Here is a 16,120-nt window from a genome sequence, read left to right as displayed (position 1 = left end):
ATATTCCCCCCAATGCCATGTGCTGTAATTTTGTTTACTAACCTCTTGGGCTGGATCTTGTCCTCCCGACGGCGGGTTCCATGGAGGGGAGGGGCCAGAGAATCGGAGTGGCAGTGACCGCCACGGAACCCATGCTGGAAATGCCAGGCCCTTTCTTCCTGGGGCTGGGGAAGCTTTGCGGCGGCACCTCTGCTACTCTGCGACGGGATCCTAGTTTAAATATTGGAAATACCTCTCTGCATAAATTTCAGTGTTATCCGCCGTCATCTTCCCATCCGTTCCCAATCTTGAGCTCGACGTGCGGCACGCACACGCCTTCACTTTCCCATCCATGAGAAGCTGGTGCCACCAAAGAGGGGGTCAACTCTGCATTATTTAATGGATTTGCGTGCGGGGGGGGGGGGGGGGGGGGGTGGGTGGAAACGGGAACAACTCTGCATTTTGTTTGTAAGGCTGGCAGCTTTTTAAAAATGACGGCAGCACCTCCTCCCGCATTGGATGATGCCATTCACGGTGTTGCCGATACTGCCCCGCAATGTGATTATGGGGGCGGCTGCCATCTGTATGTTGTGACCGTCCATCACAGAATCGCAGTGGTGCAGGTTCCGTGGGGGTTGGCCACCATTTTCTGCACCCGCCACTGCTCCTGGCTGCGGGACAAGATGACCTGGCCCTTGTGTGGGACCTTATCAAAAGCTTTCTGAAAATCTAAATATACCACATCCACCTTCTCCCCGTTATGACTCTATCCTAATTTAAACTTCCTTGTTTGGCCTCTGCGCATTTTACAGTTGCTTGTCCTGTTCACACAGGTGCTGGGTCCTCTGTAGTGGGCATGTACTAACATGGATTTCCAATTACTGCACGTTTCAGTGCTAAAGCCAATAGGAAGTCTGTGGGAAAGTGCAAGTATAAAGAACAGCAAGTTAGTTATCAAATTTTTTGAAACTCATACATATCTGCCCAAAGAGGTTTATTCCATGTAACTCGAAATATCAGAATAAACATGAACTATTTCACTTACACATTTTGCTTTTTATATTGAAGTCACGAACCAAAAAATACAAACTAAAATGAGACCCCTTCTATTATCATACTGCAAATATTTGAGTATCTTAGAGGAGATTGAAATTGTAGTCTTTTATGCTGCATTTTATAGAAATTATTATGTTCAAGGAAAAACTTGATATCAGAAAGCTGCACATCAATAAGAGTAATTCCTGTTACCCTGCAACTTCATCCTATTTGGACTTAAAGTTTGATGCTAAATTCATCAATGGAAACTGTTAAGAATATTAAATGTGCTATATATACACACAAACAGGTACAATCCCATTTCCAAATAGAACAAGTATTAAACAATCATCATTCAAGAAAGTGTTTGAAAGCCTTGTGCAAATTGGCTTTTAAGAGATATCGATTAAAAGACAACCCTTTTGGATTGGATAAAATACTACTCAACCTCAGTTGTACTACGGAGCCCTGTAGTGCTAAATCCCATCACTAAGTGCAACATTTTAGCTAATTTCCAGTTTCATTTAGGACACAGGTCCTGACCAGGGCTTCGGTAACAGCATAAGGGTCACAGTTTGCAGCTGGTCTTCTGTCCTCAAAGTATCCACAACGATCTTGTCCAACGGAACGCGGAATTCTGATGCTAGCCCCACGATTTGCTATTCCAGCTGAGAAGTCATGGATATTTGATGTTTCGTGTTGTCCAGTTAGTCTTCTGGAATTATCCATCCCTCCTTTTGGATCATACACTCGGATGTGGTATGGGTGCCTCTTACTCAGCCTTTCAATTGCTTCTTCAATATACCTAAACCAAATATTTTGTAAATGCAAATGTTAAATATGAGTGTTTCATTCCTCATCCTGGGTTATTTCAATCTAGGATCTACATCAAAATGAGGAGTGTGTATTACAGCATGTGCTTTATTGTCTTTTACATAGTAATGAGATTCTCATGACAGTAGGTGGTAGTGGAACAAAGAAACAATGCTGGTCCTGCCCTTTAACACAGCATATTTGAAGAATCAATTGACAAAAAAAAACACCCAATTGAAAAGTGGATTGTGATCAATTAACAATAATAAAATCATGCAGGATCTAGTTGAAAAATGATCAACATTAATGGTTGCTATATAAAAGCATGAAGACAATTCGAGCAATCAGTTGCTAGAAAGCACAAATCTGTTCTGCGCAAGAGAGGGGGATATCTGTTGATCGCCTCAGCTCAGCTCAGTTCTCTGTGCTCCTAGTTGAGTGATCACTAACTGTGCAACATGGTCATAAATTATCAAATGATTTGCCGTGCCAAGGGATCTTGAAGATCATATCCAATCATCATCAAGTTACATTTATACAATGCTCTTAACAGAGGAAAAGTTTCCAAGATGCTTCACAGAGATGTAAATAATAAAAAAGATTCATTAGATAGAGAAATGAAAAGCTTAGTCAAAGAGATGGAGTTTTTGGAAGGTCTTAAAGTAGGAGAGGGAGGAAGAGAAGGGTTTACGGAAGGAATTCTGAAGCATAGGGCCTGGACAACAGAAAACATGGGCACCAGTTAGAGGAAAGTTCAAAGGGGCTGTGGGGATGCAAGAGCTTGGAGAGATTGGGTGGGGCAAGGTCAAAAATGGATTTAAACATGACAATTGGAAATTTAAAGGTGAGATTTTGAGTGACTGGCAGCTAATACAAGTTAGCAAAGTGTGACGGAAACCATAGCTGCCAAAATGAGACATATTAATTTTGTCAAATGGAACATCATTTGAACATTTATAACTTGTTTGAAAAGACCACAGAATGGCTGCATTTGCTGACAACACTACCACTAGGTGGTGCTGCAGTGGCACATGCGCAAATGCAGAATGTGCCACTTAAAGTCAGTCTGCGACTTCAGGCAGCTGCCAGGACTAAAGATGGCGCTGCTCAAATAATCACACCAAGGCAACCTATCCTAAACACATGGCAGCACACAATGGTGGGAGGGAGAGAGCAAGCGAGTGGGCGGGGACAGGGGGGAGCGGGACAGGGGGAAGCGGGACAGAGATGGGAGCGGGCCGGGGACGGGGGTGGGGGGAGGGAGCAGAGCGGACGAAAGAGCAGAGTGGCCGGAGAGAGCAGCGAGTGGGGGGGGTGGGTGGCCGAAAGAGCAGAGTGGCCACAGAGCAGCGAGTGGTGGGGTGGGGGGAGCGGAGCTTGACGCATGCGTGTATACCCGTTGGCGTTGCATTGCTGTACGGGTAAAGCACATGAGCAGAAGCCGACCAGGCACAGTGTCCGAAGATGCACACGTCACGCGATGACGTCATCGGTGCATGCGCTAACCAGACCCGACAAGTCGGAACACAGTGCACACGCAGAGAGCAGGATCCCGTCTGCGCATGTGCGCACATAGGCGCAGCCGGATGTCATCAGTGGCAGGCTGCGTTGTCAAGAATCACTTTGTTTGTCAATAGTGATGATCAAGAGATATTGAGGGTCATTGAATGTGGAGGAGCCAGCATTCCACCCCGTACTGAGAATGTCTGGTAAGCTCTGAGGAATCCACAAACCTCGCAGGCGAGGCTGTCTCAAGAAAAAGGCTAGTCACATGACTAACCTGTTGACCAACCTGGAGTTAATTGAATTGTGCTCACAGAACAGTTTTTGGGAGAGACTGCAAGTGAACTTCAAGAAGAGAGCACCTCTCTCTCTGTCTGTCTCTCTCTTTCTCATGAAAAGTTCCAGGGACCCACGGAAGTAACTGAAGCCTTAAGACAGAAGACTCCTGCAGCCTTCTGGTACCAGCTAAACAAGTTTGAAAATGTGCACTGGGCGCCAACGAGAACTGCAAGTCTTAACTTAAATCAAAGACTTTATATCCAACCCAGAACCAATAACTGAATTCCATCTAAAACGTAAAACCTTTCCCCCTTAATTCTTTCTCTTCCTCTGTCTCTATTTGCATGTGTGTTTATCGTGTATGCATGCTAGCGTGGTTGCATTGCGTATTCTTAGTTTTAACTGAGTTAGAGTTTTAAGGTAAATAAACTTACACTTTTCTTGTTTAAATCTGAGATAGCCTGTCTGGTTGATTTCTTTGTAATTACAATTAGAGAGCAGTGAGCAAGGACCCACTGAGGGGAAGCTAAAAACATGGTGTTTTAAAAATTAAACCTGGTTATGGCGAAACCAGGAAAGGGCTGAGAGGGGAGCCCGAGACCCTTGCCTCACCTGGTCGTAACAAAGGACAGTTCTGATGGATAAGTAGGACTTGGTGTGGGATAGGATACGAGCAGCACAGAGTTGATGAGCTGAAATTTATGGCAAGTTTATTTATTCTGGTAGAGAATGAGAGGTTGGTCAGGCTAGCATTGGAATGGTCAGGTCTCGAGGTGACATAGCCATTGATAATGGTTTCAGCTGCAGACGAGATGAGGCAGAGGCACAGGAAATAGGAACAGGATTAGGCCATTTAGCCTCTCGAACCTGTTCCACGATTCAATGAGTTCACAGCTGGTCTATGACCTAACTCCATATACCCACCTTTGCCCACATCCCTTCATACCTTTAGTTAACAAAAACAAATCTGTCAATCTCAATTAAAATTATCAACTGATCTATCATTAACTGTCATTTACAGGAGAGAATTTCAAACTTCTATGAACCTTTCTATATAAACACGTTTCCTAATTTCGCTCCTGAAAGACCGAGGTCTAACCTTTAGGCTATGTCCCCTAGTCCTAGATTCCCCAACCATCAGAAATAGTTTCTCTCTATCTATCCTATCAGTTCCCCTCAATAACCTTGAAATTTTGGATCAAATCATTCCATAACCTTCTAAAGACCTAGGAATACAACCCTAGTTTATGATATAATCTCCCCTTGGAATCCAGGTATCATTCTGGTAAATTTATGCTGCACTCCTTCTGAGGCCAATATATCCTTTCTAAGGTTTGGCAACCAGTACTGAACACAATACTGTAGCTGTGGTCAATTAGGACGTTGTATAGCTGCAGCATAACTTCTACCCTTTTATAGAAACATAGAAAATAGGAGCAGGAGTAGGCCATTTGGCCCTTCGAGCCTGCTCCGCCATTCATTATGGTCATGCTGATCATCCAACTCAGTAACCTGTTCCTGCTTTCTCCCCATATCCTTAGATCCCTTTCGCCCCCAAGAGCTATATCCAACTCCTTCTTGAAAACATACAATGTTTTGGCCTCAACTGCTTTCTGTGGTAGCAAATTCCACAGGCTCACCACTCTCTGGGTGAAGTAATTTCTCCTCATCTCAGTCCTGAAAGGATTACCCCTTATCCTTAGACTATGACCTCTGGTTCTGGATTCCCCCAACATCGGGAACATCCTTCCTGCATCTACCCTGTCAAGTCCTGTTAGAAATTTATAAGTTTCTATGAGATCCTATCTCACTCTTCTGAACTCCAGTGAATATAATCCTAACCGACTCAATCTCTCCTCACATGTCAGTCCCACCATCCCAGGAATCAGTCTGATAAAGCTTCGCTGCTCTCCCTCTATAGCAAGAATATCCTTCCTCAGATAAGGAGGAGACCAAAACTGCACACAATATTCCAGCTGTGGCCTCACCAAGGTCCAATATAATTGCAGCAAGACATCCCTGCTCCTGTACTCGAATCCTCTCGCTATGAAGGCCAACATACCATTTGCCTTTTTTACCGCCTGTTGCTCCTGCATGCTTACCTTCAGCGACTGGGGTACGAGAACACCCAGGACTCGCTGCATATTCCCCTCTCTCAGTTTATAGCCATTCAGATAATAATCTGCCTCCCTGTTTTTGCTACCAAAGTGGATAACCTCACATTTATCCACATTATACTGCATCTGCCATGCATTAGCCCACTCACTCAACTTGTCCAAACCACCCTGAAGCCTTTCTGCATCCTCCTCACAACTTGCCCTCCCACCCAGTTTTGGGTCATCTGCAAATTTGGAGATATTACATTTAGTTCCCTCATCTAAATCATTAATATATATTGTGAATAACTGGGGTCCTAGCACCAATCCCTGCAGCACCCCACTAGTCACTGCCTGCCATTCGGGAAAAGACCTGTTTATTCCTACTCTTTGTTTCCTATCCATCCAATTTTCTATCCATCGCAATACACTATCCCCAAATCCCCAATCCCATGCGCTTTAATTTTACACGCTAATCTCTTATGTGCGACGTTGTCAAAATCCTTCTGAAAGTCCAAATAAACCACATCCACTGGCTGTCCCTCATCAACTCTACTAGTTACATCCTTGAAGAATTCTAGTAGATTTGTCAAGCATGATTTCCCTTTCGGAAATCCATGCTGACTCTATCCGATACTACCACTGTTCTCCAAGTGTTCTGCTATAAAATCTTTGATAATGGACTCTAGAATTTTCCCCACTACCGACGTCAGGCTGACTGGCCTATAATTCTCTGTCTTCTCTCGACTTTTCATGTTAAATAGTTGGGTTACATTAGCTTCCTTCCAATCTGTAGGAACTGTTCCAGAGTCTATAGAATCTTGGAAGATGACCACCAATGCATCCACTATTTCTAGGGCCACTTCCTTAAGTACTCTGGGATGTAGATTATCAGGCCCGGGGGATTCATCGGCCTTCAATCCCATCAATTTCCCCAACACCATTTCTCTACCAATATTGACTTCCTTCCTCCCATTAAACCCTGTGTTCCCCAACATCTCTGGTATGATATTTGTGTCCTCCTTTGTGAAGACAGAACCAAAGTATGCATTTAGTTGGTCAGCCATTTCTTTGTTCCCCATAATAAATTCCCCTGTTTCTGACTGTAAGGGACCTACATTCGCCTTCACCAATCTTTTTCTCTTCACATACCTATAGAAACTTTTACAGTCAGTTTTTATGTTCCCCGCAAGCTTGCTCTCGTACTCTATTTTCCCCTTCTTAATCAATCCCTTGATCCTCCTTTGCTGAATTCTAAACTGCTCCCAATCCTCAGGTCTGTCGTTTTTTCTGGCAAATTTGTATGCCTCTTCCTTGGATCTAATGCTGTCTCTAATTTCCCTTGTAAGCCATGGTTTGGCTACCTTTCCCATTTTACTTTTGCACCAGACAGGAATAAACAATTGTTGCAGTTCATCCATGCGCTCTTTGAATGTTTGCCATTGCCTATCGACCATCATCCCTTTAAGTAATATTTCCCAATCCATCATAGCCAACTCACGCCTCATACCTTCGTAGTCTCCTTTATTAAGATTCAGGTTTTGTATTCTAGCCACAGAGTCATACAGCACTGAAACAGGCCCTTCGGCCCACCGAGTCTGTGCCGACCAACAACCACCCATTTATACTAATCCTACATTAATCCCATATTCCCTACCACATCCCCACCATTCTCCGACCACCTACCTACACTAGGGGCAATTTACAATGGCCAATTTACCTATCAACCTGCAAGTCTTTGGCTGTGGGAGGAAACCAGAGCACCCGGCAGAAACCCACGCGGTCACAGGGAGAACTTGCAAACTTTGCACAGGCAGTACCCAGAACCAAACCCGGGTCGCTGGAGCTGTTCGACTGCGGTACTAACCACTGTGCCACTGTGCTGCTATATATAAAAGGCCAGTATTCCATTAGCCTCTGTTCTGTATCTGTTCATGATATTTTAACAATCTGTGTATGTAGATGCCTAAGTTTCTTTGGACCTCCACTGTTTCTAGTTTTTCACAATTTAGAACATTTCACAAGGACATTTTTTAGGTCCAAAGTGGATAACCTCAAACTTATCTATATTGAAATCCATTTGCCACAGTTTTGCCCATTCATTTCATCTGTTAATATCTCTGTAATTTTATGCTTCCATTTACACTGCTTACAATGTTGTCTATTTTTGTGTCATCGGGAAACTTTGACATGTGGCTCTCTATCCCATCATCTAAATTATTAATAAATACAGTGAATAGTTGAGGCTTCAACTTGTGCTGTGCCACTAATTTCAACCTGCCAATTAGAGTACTTGCCCATTACCCTTACTCTCTGTCTCCTGCCACTCAGCTAGTTTCCTAACCAGGTCAATAACTTGCCTTCAATACCATGAACATCAACATTAGCTAACAGTCTCTTATGAGGAACTTTTTTGAATGCCTTCTGAAAGTCCATACAAATAACATCCTTAGACACTCCCCCGTTCACAACTTTAGTCACCACTTCAAAAATATTTAATCAGGTTCGTCAGCCATGATATACCCTTTACAAATCTATGCTGGCTCTCTCCGACCAGCTGATCATTTCTAAGGTGTTCCATCACTTTATCCTCACTGATAGACTCGAGCAATTTCCGAACAACAGATGTTAGGCTAATGTGTCTAGAATTCTCCGGTTTCCCTCTCTCATCTTAAATAGCAGAGTAACATGTTAAATTTTCCTATGTAAAGGAATGGCTCCTGAATCAACAGAACTTTGGAAGATTATAATTAGGGCAGCTGCAATGTTCTCACCTACTTCCTTTAAAACCCTGCGATATAAAACATCCGGTCCTGTGGATTTGTCACTGTTTTTGTCATTGTGCTATTATTTTCTTCATTATTGTTATTTTGCCTACATTAATTTTGGGGAGTCCCTGTCATTGATATAATATTAGTTTCCTTGAGGTGTCCAGCATGCTATTCTCTTCCTCTACTGATGCAAATTAAGTATTCAACATTTCTGCTATTTCCTTATTTTCATTTACAAAATCACTAGAGGTGGAAGTAGGCATTATTTTAGATGGAGAGGATGTAGGGTCAAAAGCTCAGCTCTGATTCAAACAGGAGGCTGAGGTTGCAAAACATAGGCTTCAGCCAATGAAAATAGCTAGAGATTGGTGGGGCCAAGGGAATGGAGTTTGTGGTAGGAGCCTTAGGTGATGGCTTCAGTCTTACCAATGTTTAGCTGGAGGAAATTCCAGCTCATTGAAGACCTGATGCTGGACAAGCAGTCTGACAACACCGACATCAGAGAGATTGAGCGAGGTGGTGGGGAGGTAGACTGGGTGCTGTCAACACACTGCACACATCCCCATGTGTATGGTTGATGTGGCCAAGGGGAAGCACATAGATGAGGAAGGGGCAAGTTGCCAAGAATAGAATTTTGGGGGAATCTGGAGATAATGTTGCAGGGACAGGAAGAGAAGCATCGCAGAAGATGGTCTGGCTATGATCGGAAAGGTAAGGAGATGGTCTGGCTATGATCAGATAGGCAACAGTGGAACCAAAATGAGGGAACTGCACAGAGCTGGGGAGCAGAGGAAAGGCATTGGAGGAGGATGGTGTGGTCAGCTGCGTCAAAGGCTGTTGAAAGTTTGAAGAAGGAGAATGCAGCAAGTTCACAATTACAATGTTATTCGTGACTTTGGTTCAGGCCATTTTGATGCTATGGTTGGGATGAAAATCTAGTGGAAAAATTCAAACAGGCAGCTGGGGAAAAGACAGGCAGATATTTGGGAGACGACAACATGCTCAATGACTTTAGCTAAGAAAGGGAGATTGGGGAAAGGGCCATAGTCTGCAAGAACAGAGGGGTCAAAAGGTGGTGACAGTTTTGAAAGGAAAGGAATAATATCTGAGAAGAGGAGACCATTTATAATGTCACCGAGCATGGCAGTGGTGGGTGGGGGGGGGTGGGGGGGGGCGGAAACCGAGGGAAACTGGGTGGTCAGCTGTTGACTGGAGTCAAGGGAGCAAGAGGTGATTCTCATGGACAAGATGAGCTCAGAGAGATTGAGTGGACATGGGAGTGAAACAAGAGAGAAAAAACAGTTCAGTGCTCAGGCATGGGGGAAGGTTTAGCAAGGGAATGGTGAAGAAGCAGTAAAGGGAAGCTGAATGGTGGTCTCAATCATAGTGACAAACAAGTGCAAGATCTCCTTGCACTTATTGCAAGTGAGAATGTATGGGGTAGAGGAGAGAGGTTTAAGCAGATGGTGGGTGGGAAGAAAATAAGCTGAGGTTTATTTTTTGCTCTCCAGGATAGTTCTGGAGTAGAGGATGGTTTTGGTAGAGAGCAGTGAGGCTTGATACCACCTACTGTGGTCCAGCCAAATCTGTTAATGGATGATTGAACCAGTTGTGCCAGACACATTCAGGTCTGTGACCTTTGCATTTGAGGAAACAAAAATGGGAGCTATACCGGAGGGAACAATGGGAGAGAATAAAGCTTTGTAGTTGGGAAACACAAAGCACAGTTATAAATTACTTAGGGGAAGAGCTTTTCCAGGGACAGATTCAGAGGAAATGAAGATGGAATTGCTCTGCTTTTTCATAGCACTAAGCCTATTTCCATTTGGAGTACAGTCAGGGCTATTTCTTTTAAATTAAAATGCATCACCTTGTATGTACTGACAATGAATTCTATGCCACCTTTTAGCCTATTCCTCCATTTTATCAATATTACTTTGTATCTGGTATACCATGGGTTTAGTCATCCACCACCTGGTCTAGCTAGATCATATCAAACACCAACAGGCTTGCTTTAATCTGTCAAAATTGCTTGTAGCATTATCCTGGAGAGCAAAGATGATCTGCTTCCATTTTCCTCTGCCAAACAACTCTATAAAATCAGTCTCCATGCTGCTCCACCATCACCTCCAACAAGTGACAGGAGCTCAAGGATTTGATTGTCACCGAGATCATCTATTCTTCAGCCTGTGTTGAATCTTTCTCCTACCCGATACCCACCAAGCCAAACCTCCTCCAAGTTTCCACCACCTCCCCCCCAACCCAACCCTCTCCACCCCAGCCCAGAACCTGCATCATTCTCTAGTTTCTAAATCTTATGTTATGGAATTCCCTCCCTAAACCTGACTGCCTGTCTACCTCCCTCGTGTCCTTTAATGTCCTCCTTAAAACCAATCTCGGAGCAAGATTTTAGTCGCTTGTGCTCCTATCTCCTTCTTGAACTCAGTGCTGTTTTGTGTCTGATTACGCTTCTGCAAGGCACTGTGGGATTTTTTAAGGTTGAAGTGATACATAAATGCAAGTCATTATTGCATTTGAATGATCAATTATTCATGTTTGGACACTTTTCTGAACTGCAATTAAGAAAAGAAACATTTAAATTTAGTGAATGTAGCTCAGAAATTATATACACGACAGATGTCATTCTGTATATAGAGGGTAAAGCTCTTAGGGGACACACAACATATCCTATCAGTACTTTCAAAGTGGTAATAGCTTTAAATATCATGTCTGCCAAGAGCCACAATTATTGATACTGCAATTATTCTTCTAAAAATTAATCATGAGCTTGGAACAATTTAGGGATCCTAGCAATTCAAATGCATAAGTTAATCAATCACTGTCATTACTGAGCAGTTCTAACAGCATAGATACTTACTAACTATACTTAAGTTAGTTATCAGATTTAACTGAGCCTCCTACACTTAAGCAACACGTCTTCTTGATATCATTGAACCCATGACATTAGTTTCTCAATTGTCGATATAAGCAGTTACAAATAATTCAAACCATCTTACTTGAGCCCTCCCTCCTTTCTCATCTTTTCTGTGCTGAAGTTAGCATGGCATCCAGCTCCATTCCAGTTTCCAGTTACTGGCTTTGGATCAAATGTAGCCACAACTCCAAAGTCTTCGCAAACGCGATGAAGGATGTATCTGGAAATCCACAAATTATCTCCCATTTCAATCCCTTCACATGGCCCTACTTGATATTCCCACTGGAAGAAAAAGAGATAAATAAGTTCATAGTTTAATTAAATTCCTAGTAAAGGGTTAGGTACACATGCAACCTCTGCCTTAGATTCGCATCACACGAGTGCAGGCAATGACCATCTCAAACAAGAGGGAATCTAATCATCTCCCTTTGACATTAAATGGCATTATGATCGCTGAATCTCCCACTAACATCCTGGGAGTTACCATTGACCAGAAACTGAACTGGAGTAGCCATATAAATACCGTGGCTACAAGAGCAGGTCAGAGGCTAGGAATCCTGCGGCGAGTAACCCATGTCCTGACTGCCCAAGGCCTGTCCACCATCTACAAGGCACAAGTCAGGAGTGTGATGGAATACTCTCCACTTGCCCAGATGAGTGTAGCTCCAACAACACTCAAGAAGCTTGACACCATCCAGGACAAAGCAGCCCACTTGATTGACACCCCATCCATAAACATTCACTCCCTCCACCACCGATGCACAGTGGCAGCAGTGTGTACCATATACAAGATGCACTGCAGCAACCATCCAAACCTGCGACCTCTACCACCTAGAAGGACAAGGGCAGCAGATTCATGGGAATACCACTACCCGCAAGTTCCCGTCCAAGCCACACACCATCCTGACTTAGAATTATATCGCCGTTCCTTCACTGCCGCTGGGCCAAAATCCTGGAACTCCCTTCCAAACATCACTGTAGGTGTACCTACACCACATGAACTGCAGCAGTTCAAGAAGGCAGCTCACCATCACCTTCTCAACGGCAATTAGGGATGGGCAATAAATGCTGGCCTAGCCAGCGATGCCCACATCTCATGAATGAATAAAAAAAAAACTGGATACCTGTGATGCCATGACTTCAGCATTGGTGCCCGATATTTTCACTCCTGCATAGAGGCATGCTTTATAGTGAGCTTCCACTATATCTCTACCAAAGACTTTATCTGCTCCAACGCCACAATAGTAGGGTCCTATGACAGATATATTGGTTAGCATGCAGTAACTTAAATGTGCAGGATCTACAACATAATTCTAAATCAGTTATTTCATATCCCATTTACAATGTTTATTCCTGCCCCTCTGTATTTTTATTAGAAATGGCTTTACAAACCAGTAGAAACAAATATTTACGATATTGCCTCCAACTTCCCAGGCCATTAATTACCTCACATATCCACTTTGTCTGTCTCAGGTGTACCAGCTAAGCAAAATAAATAACGATTAGTAGAAAAAAAAACAGATGAATATATTACCCTTGATCAGTTTTTTTTTGCCTTTTGTAATATTGGCCACAGTTATACCAGGAACAGGGTAATGCAACATGTACAAATGGCAAGTAGGCTGTGGGTTGGGGGTGGTGGACCCTATTAGTGCAGGACTTTTCATAATAACCTGGTGTTAGCAACGGTATACATAAATTAGAGACAGTGGGGAATAGATACAAGGGGTAGTGGTACAATAACAAACTAAAGCCAAGGGAGCAGGGGCCGTATTGATGGTAGAATCAGAAAGTGGCCAACTCTCAAGAACATAAGAACATTAGAAGTGGTAGCTGGAGAAGGCCATACGGCCCCTTGAGCCCGTTCTGCCATTCAATAAGATCTTGGCTGATCGGATCTTAGCCTCAACTCCACTTTCCTGCCTATTCCCCATAACCCTCAACTCCCCTGTAGTTCAAGAATCTACCTATTCACTTGGAATATATTCTATGACTCAGCATCCACAACTCTCTGGGTAGAGAATTTTGAAGATTCATGACCCTTTAAGAGAAGAAATTCTTTCTCATCTCCATCTTAAATGGTCAACCACTTATTCTGAAACTTTGCCTCCTACTTCTAGATTCCCCCATGAGGGGAAACATCCTCTCAAAATCTACACAGTCAAGCCCCCTCAGATTCTTATATGTTTCAATAAGATCACCTTTCATTTTTCTAAGCTCCAATGAGTATAGGCCCAACCTGCTCAACATTTCCTCATTAGACAACTTCTTCATCCCAGGATTCAACCGAATGAACCTTCTCTGAACTGCCTCCGATGCAAATATACCCTTCCTTAAATAAGGAAACCAAAATTGTATGCAGTACTCTAGTTGTTGTCTCACCAATGTACAGTTGTAGCAAGGCTTCCCTACTTTTATACTCCATCCCCCTTGCAATAAAGACCAACAATCCATCTGCCTTCCTAATTGTTTGCTGTACCTTCATGCTAACTTTTAGTCTTTCATGCATAAGGACACCTGGATTCCTCTGTACAGCAGCATTCTGTAATCTCTTTCCATTTAAATAACAAAGTGATTCCTGATAATGCAGCGGCCTGCTGACGTCATCGGAGTGCGCCAAACTGCGCACATGTGCAGCTACATCTTGCCAGGACTAAGTAGCGCATGCGCGGGATGACGTCATCGTGCAGCGCCAACGTCATAGCTTATCCGTGCCTGGTTCATCTTCGCGCATGCACAATAAAGCGTCATTGGGTAACCAGCCCCCCACTTGGCTGGAGGAAGCGGCTGACTGGGAGACTTTGAGGCTGCTGCTCGATCTCCGCTACCCGTTTCCACCCCACTGGCCGCTCTCCCCCCTCAGCAACTCGCTCCAGGCCTCGACGCTTCCTCCACTTAGCCGCTTGCTCCAGACCTCGCTGCTCTCCACCACTCCCCTGGCCGATTTGTTCCTCACATCGCTCCACCCTGCTCTCAGGCCGCTCGCTCCCTGCTTCCCTGCACCTCCTCCAGCCGCTAGCTCCCAAGCCATGCTGCTTCCCTCCTCTCGGCCACTCGCTCCTACGTCACCCCTTGCAGCCCACCTTGCTTCTTCGGGCGGCGCGTGGTGACTGATCAAACGTGGGAGCGAGTGGCCAAGAGGAGGGAAGCGATGTGGCCTAGAGTTAGCGGGTGGAGGGGGGCGGGGAGCAACCGACCGAACGGAGCGCGAGGTGGCGCGAGCAGGGAACAATTGGCCAGGGAAGTGGGGAGCAGCGAGGTCTGGAACAAGCGGCTGGGGGATGGGCAGATGGGGAACTGGCCGGTGGGGAGGAGGGGGAGAAAGCGAGTTGCCGAGGGAAGAGAGCGGCCAGTGGGGCGGGAGCTAGTAGCTGAGTTCAGGAGAAATCAGTTCTGGTCGGTCATATAAACTAAATACAATAACGAATTGGCAGCACATTTTATAGTCTGCCTGATTTTCTTTTCCATTGATCGGGGTGCCAATTCACTTTCTCCCAATAGAAATTCAAATCATAAAATTCCTTTTGTATTTAAGAGGGTTACTGGAATATTAAATGGATCTGAGGACTGCAGTTAATATCCTATAACTACATAGCGTATTACTGAGCTTCCATCCAACTTAATGTAAGGTAAGTTTGCTAGAATGATCCAGCCATAAGCATTTTCTGTGATAAATTAAGCAGTGCCATCTTTAATCCTGGCAGCTGCCTGAATGTCGCAGACACTGACCTTCCAATTGCACATGTGCAAGTGTTGCGCCACCTAGTGGGGGTTTTTTATTTCCAAAATATACTTTATTCATAAAAATCTGTATAAAATACAAACAATTTCAAACAGCACCAAGTCAAAAAAATACAAACAGTTTCCTTCAATACAATCATGAGTTGCCTCACAACCCTTCCATTTCATTTGTCATGCCATATACATTTTTACATTTTACAGCAAACAAAAATTTTCCCGATAACAGTTCGAGGGGTTTCCCATGGATCCAGCCCCTCAGTTCACTATGGTGGGGGGACCTTACACAGTGGTCTTTCCCCATTGAGCCTTTGCTGCGACTGCCCCAAGCTTTAGTGCGTCCCTCAGCACGTAGTCCTGGACCTTGGAATGTGCCAGTCTGCAACACTCGGTCGTGGACAACTCTTTGCGCTGGAAGACCAGCAAGTTTCGAGCAGACCAAAGAGAGTCTTTCACCGAGTTGATAGTCCTCCAGCAGCAGTTGATGTTTATCTCGGTGTGCGTCCCTGGGAACAGCCCGTAGAGCACAGGCTCCTGTGTTACAGAGCTGCTTGGGATGAACCTCGACAAAAACCACTGCATCTCTTTCCACGCCTGCTTTGCAAAGATACATTCCAGAAGGAGGTGGGCAACTGTCTCTTCCCCACTACAGCCACTGCGAGGGCATTGTGCGAGGGGGTGAGACTTCGGGCGTGCAGGAAGGATCTGACGGGGAGGGCTCTTCTCACCACCAGCCAAGCTACATCTTGGTGCTTGTTTGAAAGTTCTGGTGATGAGGCATTCCGCCAAATGACTTTGACGGTCTGCTCGGGGAACCATCCGACAGGATCCACCGTCTCCTTTTCCCGTAGGGCCTTGAGGACATTCTGTGCAGACCACTGCCTGATGGATCGGTGGTCAAAGGTGTTTTTCCGCAGAAACTGCTCCACGAAGGATAGGCGGTACGGAACAGTCCAACTGGATGGAGCGTT

At 44.5% G+C, this 16,120-nt stretch overlaps 1 protein-coding gene across 3 annotated transcripts in view; it reads right to left on the bottom strand.

The window, feature by feature from the left end:
• Positions 1-954: 954 nt before the first annotated feature.
• LOC137347754 (glutamine synthetase-like) overlaps positions 955-16,120 on the bottom strand; it is a 68,089-nt gene continuing 52,923 nt past the window's right edge. For all 3 annotated transcript variants that reach the window (XM_068012662.1, XM_068012663.1, XM_068012661.1), the window contains 3 exons: positions 12,536-12,663; positions 11,494-11,693; positions 955-1,819 (listed from right to left, as the gene is read on the bottom strand). In XM_068012662.1, coding sequence (XP_067868763.1) covers positions 1,522-1,819; positions 11,494-11,693; positions 12,536-12,663 — 626 coding nt within the window. In that variant the 3' untranslated portion in view covers positions 955-1,521. The remainder of the gene's footprint in view (positions 1,820-11,493; positions 11,694-12,535; positions 12,664-16,120) is intronic.

This window comes from Heterodontus francisci, chromosome 32 (assembly GCF_036365525.1).
Source record: "Heterodontus francisci isolate sHetFra1 chromosome 32, sHetFra1.hap1, whole genome shotgun sequence".
Classification (NCBI taxonomy): domain Eukaryota; kingdom Metazoa; phylum Chordata; class Chondrichthyes; order Heterodontiformes; family Heterodontidae; genus Heterodontus; species Heterodontus francisci.
The sequence above is the reverse complement of the archived record's forward strand: the minus strand, read 5'-3'. Positions and strand labels throughout refer to the sequence as shown.